At 53.6% G+C, this 12,663-nt stretch overlaps 1 protein-coding gene across 5 annotated transcripts in view; it reads left to right on the top strand.

Moving 5' to 3' along the window:
* CCM2 (CCM2 scaffold protein) overlaps window positions 1-12,663 on the top strand; it is a 42,641-nt gene that overhangs the window by 7,127 nt on the left and 22,851 nt on the right. Inside the window, exon 1 of one of the 5 annotated variants that reach the window (XM_086697159.1) lies at window positions 10,999-11,151. The exons of the other annotated variants lie outside the window; for them this stretch is intronic. Coding sequence (XP_086553285.1) covers window positions 11,140-11,151 — 12 coding nt within the window. The 5' untranslated portion in view covers window positions 10,999-11,139. Of the gene's footprint in view, window positions 1-10,998; window positions 11,152-12,663 lie in introns of those variants that run through there. 5 annotated transcript variants of the gene reach the window in all.

Genomic DNA, 12,663 nt, shown 5'->3' with positions numbered 1-12,663 from the left:
GGCGCTCTGTTGTGCGCAGAGAGCACAGCATGTTGATGCGTTCGTCTGCCGCCGGCCCTGCGGGTCCGTTCCAGCTTCAGGCTCTTAGGAGGAGCTCAGAACGTTTGCAAGCAAGTCAGTGCGTGGATGTATCTTGTCGTTTCTTTTGGGCAAATACCAAATGCTGGCATTGCCAAGTATATGGTAACCACGTTTTAACTTTGAGACACCGCCCCACGGCTTCCCAGTATCTTTGTCACCTAATTGTGGCAGCTACTGCGAGACTGGGCGCTCAGATCTCGGGCGATCATCCTGGGTTTGTTTTCTGTAGTTCCGTTCATTTTGGCTTCAATCTTTTTTCTAAAGGACGTACACATTCAGGATCATTGTGTCATAGAAATGACTCTTTTTCATTGTGAAACAACCATCTTTATTTCTGGTATTATTTCTCGTTTCAAAATCTACTTTGCCTGATGTTAATATAGGCACACCAGCTTGTTTTTTTTTGTTTTTTGTTTTTGTTTTTTGTGTTTCTGAAAATCTCTTTATTGTCTAGGTAAATAGAAGGGTGCTAGATTCTCATATCTGCTTCTGCATTCAGTCTGTTGCTATATGTGGTTTTGGTTGAAAAGTATGAAGAAAATCTGGCCTCACACGGATATGTAGCTGGAAAAGGAAGAAATATTTTAATAGCCTTTTCAGATAATGGTGGATTCTTTTTTTTTTTTAATTTTTTTGATTGTTTTTTTAAAAATCATTGCTTTATTAGTTTTTTAAAGGGCTCCACACCCAGGGTTGGGCTCGAACTCCAGCTCCTAGGATCAAGAGTCATACGCTCTACTGAGTGAGCCAGCCAGGTGCCCCAGTGGTGGTTTTTCCTTTTTTTTTTTTTTTTTTTATAAATATGTTTACTTATTTTTGAGAGACAGCAAGTGGGAGAGGGGCAGAGAGAGGGAGAGAGAGAATTCCAAGCAGGCTCTGAGCTGTCAGCACAGAGCCCCAGGTGGGGCTCAAACTCATGAACTGTGAGATCATGACCTGAGCTGAAATCAAGAGTCGGACACATAACCGACTGAGCCCCCCAGGTGCCCCGGCTTGTTATCGATACTATGCCAAAACTCAACAAATGGTGGTCTCCTAATGGCTAGTCACAATGTGCAGTTGGAAAGCACTGTCATAAACTTTTCATGTTCTGTGCTGTTGAACCACACCAGCTTTCTTCGACTGCACGTGGGCATACTGTGTCCCCCAGCGTGTCTATAGCTTTGTATCTAAACTGCATCTGTTATAATCCACGTACTGCTTGTGTGGTTGTTACGCCTTTTTAATCTAGTCTAACAACTTGTGCCTTTTAATTTTGCCTTCACAGGTAATGTAATTATTGATAGCCATTTCACTGTTCATTTCCTGTTTCTCTTCTGTGCTTTGATCCTCCCTTCTAGTCTTTTTTGGGATCGAGTATTTTTAGGGTTCTGTTGTATTGCTAACCACTCTAGTTTGGCCTGCTGTGGGGGCTGTAGGGTGCACAGACAGCCACAAATCACTGCCATACCCCCCCCCCCCCTTTTTTAAGTGGGCTTCTTGCCTGGCGTGAAGCCCAACACAGGACTTGAACTCATGACTCTGAGGTTGAGACCTGAGCTGAGATCAAGCAGCAGATGCTTGACCGACCAAGCCCCCAGGCGCCCTGCCATGTTCTTTCTTGTCCTGCTGCGGGAGACTGTCAACAGTCTAGCTCCTGATTTATTCCTGTACGTGTTGTAAAGCCAGCATTATCATTTTTGCTTTAAACAATTGATTTTTTCAGGGTGCCTGGGTGGCTCAGTCGGTTGAGCATCCAACTCTTGATTTTGGCTCAGGTCATGGTGTCGCGATTTGTGGGATAGAGCCCCGCGTCGGGCTCTGCGCTGACAGCTCGGAGCCTGGAGCCTGCTTTGGATTCTGTGTCTCCCTCTCTCTCTGCCCCTCCTCCATTCATGCTCTGTCTCTCTTTGTCGCTCAAAAATAAATAAATGTTAAAAAAATTAAAAAGAAAACAATTGATTTTTGCTTTTTTATATTGAAATAATTTTAATTGTGCGTGAAATTGCATAACTAGCACACAGAGTCCCTGTATACCTTCCCCCCAAACTCCCCGGCTGTTAACATTTCTAAATCGTTTAAGAATTGATTGCCGACGTGATGCCCCATGACCCTGTTGCCCTCAATGTGTGTTTCCCAGGTGCAAGGACCCTCCAACGTCAGTCAGACTGTTGTGATCAGGAAAATTAGCATCAGTCCAGTATTGCTGCCTGGTTCTCAGACCCATCCACACTTGCTAACTGACGCTGATTTGCTCTCTGGTGACACTGACCCATCACTTGCCAGGTTTCTGCATCTTAAAGTCTGTTCTTATTTTACTCACAAGGCTATAATCTTTTATTATCATTATTTACTTTTAAGTTCAAATTGTCCCAAACTCAGCCAAAGGGAGCCACTTTAGGCTGGCTCTGGTGTCCATTTATTTATCAAAGTTTGTGGATTTGAGAGTGAGAGCGAGCATGAGGGACAGAGAGAGAGAGAGGGAGAGAGAGAGAGAGAGAGGGAGAGAGAGAGAGAGAGAGAGAATCCAAAGGAACTCCGCATTGTCAGTGTAGAATCTGATGCGGGGCTTGAGCCCACACACCATGAGATCATGACCTGAACTGAAATCAAGAGTCCGGATACTAAACTGACTGAGCCGCCCATGTGCCCCTGGTGTCATTTTAGTTTTAATTGTGGTAAAAAACCCATCACCTACCTTTTACCGTTTTAACTTTATTTGTTTATTTATTTACTTATTGTTAAATTTTTTTAAGATCTTTATTTAATTTTGAGAGAGACACAATGTGAGAGCAGGAGAGGGACAGAGAGAGAGGGAGACACAGAATCTGAAGCAGGCTCCAGGCTCCGAGCTGTCAGCACAGAGCCTGACACGGGACTCGAACCCACTGTTCATTAGATCATGACCCGAGCTGAAGTCAGACGCTCAACTGACTGAGCCACCCAGGCGCCCCTTAACCATTTTTTTAAATCTTTATTTATTTTTGAGAGAGAAAGAGAGAGCATGAGCAGGGGAGGGGCAGAGAGAGATGAGACAGAGAATCCCAAACAGACTCCGTGCTGACAGCTCAGAGCCTGACACAGGGCTCAAACCCAAGAACCGTGAGATCATGATCTGAGCTGAAGGCAGACACTTAACCGCCCATGCCATCCACGTGCCCCGCCAGTCTGGTCATGTTAAGTGTGTTCACATTGTTGCATGGCTGGTGGCTTTTGACCAGTCCCCAGTATTCTATGAGCTCTCGCTTACATTTGCTACAAGATGTTCTGGGCTAATCTGCAGCTTTCCTGCCCCAGCCCAGAACCAGACATTTGTCCAGGGGCCTGGTTGTTCTCAGTGGAGGTGGTTTCTAGAAACCAAGATCTGGTCAGTGGATGTGTTCACTGCTGTGGGGGTGTTACTTCTATGAGGGGACTAGTAACCTCTTGTGGATTATTTTTCTTGACAGCATATTTTTGGAGAGCTTTCATTATGCATTTGTTACTCCTCTTTGGGGCTCGGTGGCATTTTCCCTTGGATTAATAGGATTCATAATTGAACAGTAGCCTATTTATAGAATTTTACGTTGTCATTTTGCTCCAACAGAAAATGCAGAGATTGGCTGTCTACTAACCTTTCACACGTGTGTACTGTCTCCATGGATTAGTTCCCCAAAATGCAATCGTCAGGAAGGCTTACGTACATTTGTAATTTTAGTAGGTACCTGTAAGTTGTTCCCTACAGCAGTACAGGTTTTGATTCTGGATCAGACTGTTGAATGCTTGTCAAGCCAATAGGTGGAAATGGTATTTGCTAATAATTTGGGGATTTATTTTCCAAAATGAACTTAAATGAAAAACGCACAGCTGAGAAAAAGTAGCAAAATATATTTAAGAAATAAATGGAAAAAAAATCCCATCTTCTAGAAACAACCATTAGAGCTTTTCAGGTGGCTTTCTTACATGTGCGTTCTTTTCTGTGTTTGTGCACAGTTGTATTTCTTTGGTTTCATTCATTGCAAACACTGGTTTAGTGCTCACTGAGTGCAGGGCTTTCTGGGGAACTGTCACTGCCTTCCCAGAACTCCTTCACCATCTGCCGGGGGAGCTTTTAGTGCCATGAAATAGAGAGAGTGAGTGCTGTTAGAAGGAGCACAGGGCGGTGGGTCAGGATGTGCACTTTGCAAAATGAGTGGATTCTCTGAAGGGCCCTTCTTCCATCTCCTTGCTATCTTCACCTTGTCACGTGGTCCTCTTGTTGCTGGACAAGTAGGGCCCACCCTGCCTGCCCCTGCTGGGCTGCTCCTTGGTGACCAGCACAGATTTCTGTAGCTACATCTGGCCTGTGTAGAGACAAGCAGGAGGTGGAGCTCACCTGTGAGGAGTTACTTGTCCTGGAAGAAGGTGGAGGCGTCAGGGTAACTGGTTGTGGGCATCCCTTGAAGATTCTGTTGTGTTTTAATGCCTGTTACAAAGAGACATCCGCGGACCCTATTTCTGGGGTGACCCTTCTGTGTCTGTGTGAAGTGTTATCATAAATTTGCTCCTATAGCTGAAGTTTTGCTGTAATTACCAGAGGGAGAAAACCCGGTTGCAGCACACCCTGTCAGCGGTGTTTTATCACCTGGGGCATGCAGAGAAGACACCATGCGACAGCCATGGATCTCCCGGAGCATCCTGCTTGGGAACCCTCATTTCCATAGCTCTTCCTGAGTGTCTGGATCCTACACATCATAAGAAACTCGTGCTTATCTCCTCAGTGCCACAGCATTTTGGAAGGAGCATGATTTGACTTTTGTAGGGAGGTCCTGGACGCCTGGCCCGCCTCGTGTCCCCAGTGCCTGCCTTCAGCTGTGGGACATGGTTGTCTGACTCCCTGTTTTGCTTCATCCATTGTTGGGGTTTGGCCACGGAAGGAGTGGCACCCCTTATTGGTCCCTTGTCCTGGACAGAACGAGCCCTGTGCCCACCACCAGGGGATTGCGGGGAGGGCCTCACCCAGAACCCAGACGTACTGCGTGGCCACCGCGAAGCTGCCCCTGCTGGGGCTCCCCAGCAGCCCCCACAGGGTGTCCCGCAGTTCCTTCTGCAGGGGTGTGGCCTTCCCATCACAGGCCAAGAGCCCGGGCGCCCAGTCTGAGGCCGGCAGGAGGGGGGCCGTGTACTCAGGGTGCTCCAGCTGGGCGGTGGCGCTGATGTGCAGCAGCTTCTGGAAGGTGCTCTGGTCCTTTCGGGACTCGCTGCCTGAGGCAGAATGAGAAGGGAGGGTGAGCCGAGGCTGACGCCGGGCCAGAGAAAGAGGGGGATCAGGCAGGGGACAGTGACACCCTCGCCTCCAAGTGACCCTGAACTTGGCATCATCAGGGGCAGAGACAAGAGGTCATGAGGGCCATGCATAGGGAGGGAACGAGGGGGGTGGAAACGGGGGGACTGGTCCCTGGTGGGTGGTGGGGAGCTGCTCGCCTCCAGCCACACTGGGAGGAAGCTGTGGAAAACCCACACGTGGACGAAGCCTCCTGTGTCTCCCGAGAGGCTGTGCGATGTTGGGTGTCCCCTCTGCTGTTGGTGGCCGTGGGGCCTGCCTGTGTGGGGCTGTCCGTGGTCCTGTCCAGGTGGCTCGGGGTGACCTGGGGAAGCTGGGCCATTGCCTTCGCCTTTGTCACGACCTGCCCTTTAGGCAGAAGTGCAGAAACACCTGGTACCCTTGCAGGTGGTGCTCTCTGGAGGCCATCAATCAGCCAGGACTCCCCCCAGAATGAGGCCCACCGTCACTTGGCACGTGCGGGCGTCGTGCAGCCAATGGAGAGGTCAGATGGCAACGGGCTACTCCTTGTCTCCTCCTCAGAGGGCGCACGAGGGGCCAGCAGTGGTGGCGGCACATTCAGGCCCAGTTACTTAGCCGGGTGGCGTGGGGGCAACAGCCCTGCCGTTTGGGGGCTCCATGCACTGTGGCTTCTGCCCGACTTGGGCTCTGTCATGTGTCTTGGCCCCTCTAGGGGTGACGGCCTTACCGCGTGGCAGCATCGGTGCCCTGAGCCTTGTCTGCCAAGCACCCCAGCACCAGCGCTCACGTCAGCACGGGCACTTGTGGGCGGTGGGGGGCCTGTGTCGCTGGCTCTGCTCGGCCCGCTGGCCTGTAATAGAGAGGGCCCCGCCCATGGGTGCTCTGGGCTGAGAGCAGACCTGGCCGAAATTGTCCGCGAGACAGACTCCTGAAACAGACCAGCGCTGGCGGAAACGGGACCCGTCTCGTGATTGGACGGGATGGCAGCCCCGTGAGTGTGTTGGTCCCCCCGGGACCCCACGAAGATGCCACCCGTCTCTTCTCTGGAGCCCAGTGACTCCACGCTCCCCCGAGGAGTTGCCGCAGGCGCGGGGCCGCACACAGAAGGGTAAAACGCGTGCGTCCTTCGTACTCTGTGCCGACGAACAGCAGATGGACAGAGACTGAAGTGAGAAACAAACTAGTTGAGCCGTAACATACACATAAGCAGAGTAAAAAGTCAAACAGGTGGAGAGGACAAGACCTGCGACTTCTAACAGGGAAGGTGAACATCTCATAAATAACACATGGAAGGCAGAGCAGAGGCCCGGGGCTGAGAGGAGAAACAGGCAAGACGTGGGAACAGACAGCTCGTGGAAAGAGAAACGCAAAAGGGTTTTGATGTGTGAAGACACAGCTCAGACTCCTTAGAACAGAAATGCAAACCGAGAGCACCTCTGGCCATCAGTCCCTCCCCCCCAGGTCCGCGGAAACCCCCCAGCTGACAGGGCGCCGTGGCATTGACTGAGCCAGCATCCCACTTCCGAGGACCGCCCAGGGACCTGCTGGCAGCAGTGGAGAGCAGTTTGTGCCCTGAGCTGTGCATCGTGGCCACGTGCCACGTGTAGGTGCGCGTTCCCCAAACCGCGCTGCGCCCACACGCCGGCTGTCAGGGCGGCATGACCAGAGAGCTCTATGAGCGGGCCCCAGGACGTGCGTGTGGGTGTACTCACTCTGATAGTTTGTAAGTGGTCACCTGGAGGCAAGGAGAGTGGGACTGCTTAGCATAAGCCTCATGACCGCAACCATCCAATGTTCTGTAATACTACAAATTGAATAAAAGCTTCTTAAAATGTCACTTGGAAACGAAAAGCAAAATGTGTATCAAAAATGATGTAGGGGCACCTGGGTGGTTCAGTCGGTTAAGCGTCTGACTCTTGGTTTTGGCTCAGGTCGTGGTCTCACGGTTCGTGGGATGGAGCCCTGTGTGCTCTGGGCTGGCAGTGCAGAGCCTGCTTGGGACGTCTCTCTCTCTGTCTCTCTCTGTCTGCCTCTGTGCCCCTCCCTGTCTTTCTGCCCCCACCTTCTCTCAAAATAAATGAATAAATAAACTTAAAAAAACGGGTGTAAACTAACAAAAAGGATAACCCCTCAGGGAAGAGTTATTTGAGGTAATTAAACCATGGACATTTGACACATGCCCCCAGTGGGCTCTGCACCAAGGACGAGACCTACAAAAAAAGCCCTAAACAAGTTGTTTTCTATGATCGTCTTATTGGTAATAACCTTGGTGTCATTTTGCACCTGCTGTGTGTGTTTGAGGATAAAGTGGCAGTGTGCTTGCATTCGCATCGTTACGTGTGGACTCTCGTCATGGAGGCTGGGGCACAGCCTGCCCAGGAAGCTGATCCGTGACCCTGTCATCCCAGATGGATTTGGAACTGTCACTCTGAACTCCTAAGGTCTTTAAATGCAAAAAGCTCATCTCCTCGCTCTCTGTCACCAAGTCCCCAGAACGAGCGCCAGCAAACACCTCAGTGCTTTCCTGCAGGGGCAGTAGTGCTCCCGGTGGCTCCTCCCCGGTCTGAGCTGTCCCTGAACTGTGCTCCGAACTGTCCTCCAAGCTGTCCCCGAGCTGTCTCCTGAGCTCTCCACCAAGCTGTCCCTGAGCCATTCCCCGAGCTCTCCCCTGAGCTGTCCCCCAAGCTGCTCCCCTGAGCTGTCCCCTGAGTTCTCCCCCGAGCTCTCCCCCAAGCCATCCCCCGAGCTGTCCCCCAAGCTCTCCCCCGAATTGTCCCCCGAGCTGTCCCCTGAGCTGTCCCCCAAGCTCTCCCCTGATCTCTCCCCCCAAGCTGTCCCCTGAGCTCTCCCCTAAGCTCTCCCCTGAGCCATCCCCCAAGCTGTCCCCTGAGCTGTCCCCAGGGTCTCCCCCAAGCTGTCCCCTGCCACTGGCCAGAGGGTGGGCTACATGAGCATCTGCAAGGCGATGGCCATGGATTGTCCTCAGTTACGTTGGGTGATGGTAAAGGACCAGCATTGCTGTGGCTGCTGTGACCAGAGAGAAGGGAGGATGACCGGAGCAAACTCCGGAGCAGCCTGTTTCCTTTAGCTTTGTGCTCAGCTTCTGTCATGGGGGCGGGGAGGGGGGGGTACGCCAGGTGCTCTGTGGTCGCTGTGATGAGCCCCAAAGTGCTAGGACCTGGTCAGACATTGGTGTCCACCTTCCTCCTCTCACATGTCCTCCTCCTCCTCCTCCCCCTTCCCCTCCCCTCCCTTCCCCTCCTCTCCTCATCCCCTTCTCTCCTCATCCCCTCCTCTCCTCATCCCCCTCCCCTCCTCCTTTCCCCTCCCCTCCTCCTCCTCCCCCCTCCCCTCGTCCTCTCCTGCCCCTCCCCTCCTTTTCCCTCCCCTCCTCCTCCTCCTCCCCCTTCCCCTCCCCTCCCTTCCCCTCCTCTCCTCATCCCCTTCTCTCCTCATCCCCTCCTCTCCTCATCCCCCTCCCCTCCTCCTTTCCCCTCCCCTCCTCCTCCCCCCTCCCCTCCTTTTCCCTCCCCTCCTCCTCCTCCTCCCCCTTCCCTTTCCCCTCCCCTCCTCCTCCCTTCCCCTTCTCTCCTCATCCCCTCCTTTCCTCATCCCCCTCCCCTCCTCTCCCCAAGAGTTTTTGGGGTATAAACATTCCCCAGCACTGCACATATGAACTTGACCTTGCTCTGCCTGAACTTGATGGACAGTTTGACCTCGTATGAACTTCTAGGTTCAAAATAATTGCTCCACAGAGCTTGACAGGGATGCTTCTGAGCTCCTTCCAGAATGGGAAGCCCTTCCACGTTTTCTTGTCGGAACGCTTTAAGTCCCCTGTTGGAGCCCTGCAGTTTTATGACGCTGGGTCTGCGTGTCTGGGGTCCATCTGTCCCATTCGGCCTTCGTACAAGGTCTTTTCCAAGTCTGTAGAGCCAGTGTCTTAGCACTGTCTTCAGAATTTGAGTCCCTTCCAGTCTGCCCCCCCCTTGACCCCTCCTGGGTTGTCATGCCCCTCCCGACCCCTCCTGGGTCGCCATACCCGCCCTTGACCCTATGCTCGCCCTTGTCCCCTCCTGGATCACCTACAGGCTATGGGTCTGGCGTCCGTGGCCTGTAGTGTTTCTTTCTTGTCTTGTTTTTCATGTTTTGCTTTGTGTTCTAGGACAGGGCAAGCAAACTTCAGTAAAGAGGGACTGGTAGTGCATATGTTCGGTTTTGTGGCCCAAGAGGGAAAATCACGGACACGGAGAGGGAACGGATTCCCACAACATCTTCACGGATGAAGTTCAAAGTACGATGATCGTTGAGTACAGTGTTTTTGTGTCACAGCCCTACTGAGAATGGAATTGTTTTGGGGGCTGGTGTGTGTTGTTTAATTGGGGTTCAGCGTTAGCGCCATGGGCACATTGGCCGGACGGTCCACTAGTGGGCTGGTTCCATCCACGCCCTCCCCAGACACCTGCAAGGGGCGTGTGTCTGTCCTTGTCTCTCTGCAGCGTCTGCTAGGTGTTCACTGGCCTGTTTCTTTCTCATCCAGCAGGCAACCGTGGTATGTGTGGGAGCAGGCTACCTGGCAGGTAGGCACTTCCCAGGGCTTCCTGGAGTTGTGCCTGGGTCGGGGGGCCAGCCCGCATCTGCTCTCATCAGCCAGGTGGGGACCAGGGCCACGAGGTCCTGCTTCGCGGGGGCGGCTTTGAGGAAGAAGGAGAAATCCGAGGTTAGGCAGCGTGCGGCCGCAAGTTCCTAAGGAGATAAAGGGACAGTCCAGCCAGGACCGGGTCTCCTTACAGCCAGGACCAGGTCTTCTTCCAGCCAGTCTGATCCGGCAGCCTTCCTGTGCTATGGCACCTTCTCCATCCGGGGTGCACGGGTGGTAACTGAGGCACACAGAGTGATCGCCTTGGAGCTTTGGTCTTCTCGGAATCGGGAAGTACTGAACTTTGCCACAGTCTAAATGGAATCACAGGAAATGGCCACTTTCATGGGCAAAAGGCTGTTGAAAGTCAGCACGTGGATTGGGTTCATGCTAATAACAAACCTGTTGTAATTGTTGAGTTTGACTGTTGACCAATGAGCATACGTGCTCGCTCTCACCAGATGCTTAGTTGCTAGCCTTCCCTGTCGGCAGGCTGTTCTGGAATGTTCTGTGCAAGGGCCTTCACCGGCAGCTCATGGGCTTCCGCTTTTCCACATGAGCGGCTTTGACCCCGAAGACGTTGACGGGAACTTGCTCAGAGACACGCTCTTCAGGGTCACAGTGGGGGCCCCAGCTCAGGAGCCCAGGGGGCGGGGAGGCTGAGGGCCAGGAGGCACCCCCCAGCGGTGGAGGGGGGAGCCCCATGGGGCTCTGGGTTTGCTCACTCACTCTTGTTCGCGCTGGTGCAGGATTGCAGTCATGCAGTTCGGTTGAGCCGCGGCCCCGGCTGGAAGCGTGGGGAGGCCGCCCGTGTGCCCTGCTGGACACGCTGAGGCGGTGAGGGTGTGGCTCCGCTCCTGTCTGTCTGTGCCCGCGGCTGTTCTCAGGCTTTGCGGGCACTTAGATGTGCTGCCCACCTCTCATGCTGTTGACGGAGCTGAACGGCTTCAGTGGGTTTGCAGAAGGAAGCTGTGGTCTCCATCTTCCTGTTTCTCATATGTGTCTTTCGGGGGGAGGGTTGCCATCCGAGCGTGTTTTCGTCACGATCAGGAGTGAGTGAGCAGAGGAGGGAGGAGCAAATGGCCAGTGCAGGGAGGAACCAGCGCTCTTCCCAAGTCCCTCCCTAAAGTTCCTCCCCAAAGTCCCTGTTCGGACACACCTGCTGGCCGGTCCGTGTCCCATGGAGAACGAGGTAGGTGTCGGCCCGGTGGGACTGGAGCCAGCGAGGACGATGGCTTGGGCCTGGGCCGCCCCGGGCCCCCCCACCCCTGTTTCGGGAAGAGGGGAGGAGGGTTCCTGTGGCTTCCGGGTCTGAGAAGTGGTGGCTGGTAGCGGATGGTGAGTGATGAGGAGGGGCCGTCATCATAACTCAAGAGGCAGGAGGCCTCAGGTGTCCTGTGTGCAGGGGACGGTGGTCGGCTGGGACCCAGGATCTGAGCTGGAAAGCGAATCAGGGAAAGGATGAAGAGAAAGCACATGTACATGCGTGGCCAGGATCTTGTGGGTGATGTCCGTGGGTGGCCTGCATGTCTGCAGCCATGGGGACCCAGGCCTGCAGGAGGCCTGAGGGCATGGGCTGTGTCCTATTGGCGGGAACTTAGTACTGAAGATGATTTAGAAAGCTTATCTGTTGGGGTGCCCAGCTGGCTCAGTCGGAAGGGTGGGCGGCTCTTGCTGTCGGGGTCATTAGTTTGAGCCCCACATTGGGGCTGAAAAATAAAATCTTAAAAAAAAAAAAAAGATGAGCAGTGTTGCAGCACAGGTGTGAGATGAAGGTGCTGTGTGTGTGTGTGTCTGGACGCTCACCGCAGGGGGTTTCCACTCAGCCGCGTGCACCTGGGGCAGATGTGAGTCTATCGGGGAGGAGCCGCTGACGTGCCCAGCTGGACGGAAGTGTAGCCTCGGGGCCTTCTGCCTGACTCCCGCTCTGGCTCCAGTGCCTCCTCCAGTGTTGACCACAGCCCCGCATGGCCCCTACCACCGTGCACAGCTGCCCCAGTGCCGGGCACGAACGAGGTACCCATTACACATTTGCTCAGTGCTGAACTTAAGGATGCCATGGCCTTGCACTTGGGGCGGGTTCTGTATCATTAGGTAAAGGATTAAATACAGTACGTCCTTGAGAATGCCTACACCTGCATGGAGGCGTCCCCCGTTCTCAGCGTGTCCCCTCCCTTCTGGGGCTGCTGGGGACTTTGTGCAGAGCACACTGAGCTCCGAGTTGTGCACACGCGGCCAGGTGATATGTGTTGCCTTAAGATTAATGTAGGTTCCCAGTAGAGACCACTGTCCCCTGGTTCTGTCAGAGATACACAGCAGGCATACATTTTTTATTGTGGATTTAATGCCTGTTCACCTGCTCTGGGCTGACTCCCCTGCCTGACTGCGCCTTCTCGATGTAAGAATTGTGTCATGTACCCATGGGGCCTGCCTGTTGGCCGGTCAGCACAGGCACTGAGTGTTCACCAGCTAGTACTTTCTGCTTCCCCAAGCGCTGAGGTCCTGTGCGGGGTCCCGTGCAGCAGAGGCTGATGGTATGGGGCTCAGTAGGGGGACGGTGGCCCCTGGGCAGTAGGAGGTGGCTGTCCTGGTTTCCTCTGCCTGCAGGGGCCAGACAGGTGCTGTTTATCGGCCTGCAGAAGGCCTGCCCTGAGAGCGGGCTGCAGGGGGAGGCCCGGGGTCCCTCGCAGCACAGACCGTGTGC

The sequence above is a fragment of the Puma concolor genome, chromosome A2 (genome assembly GCF_028749965.1).
Source record: "Puma concolor isolate L17-30 chromosome A2, mPumCon1.1.hap2, whole genome shotgun sequence".
Taxonomy (NCBI): domain Eukaryota; kingdom Metazoa; phylum Chordata; class Mammalia; order Carnivora; family Felidae; genus Puma; species Puma concolor.
This window is presented reverse-complemented; position numbering and strand designations above follow the sequence as displayed.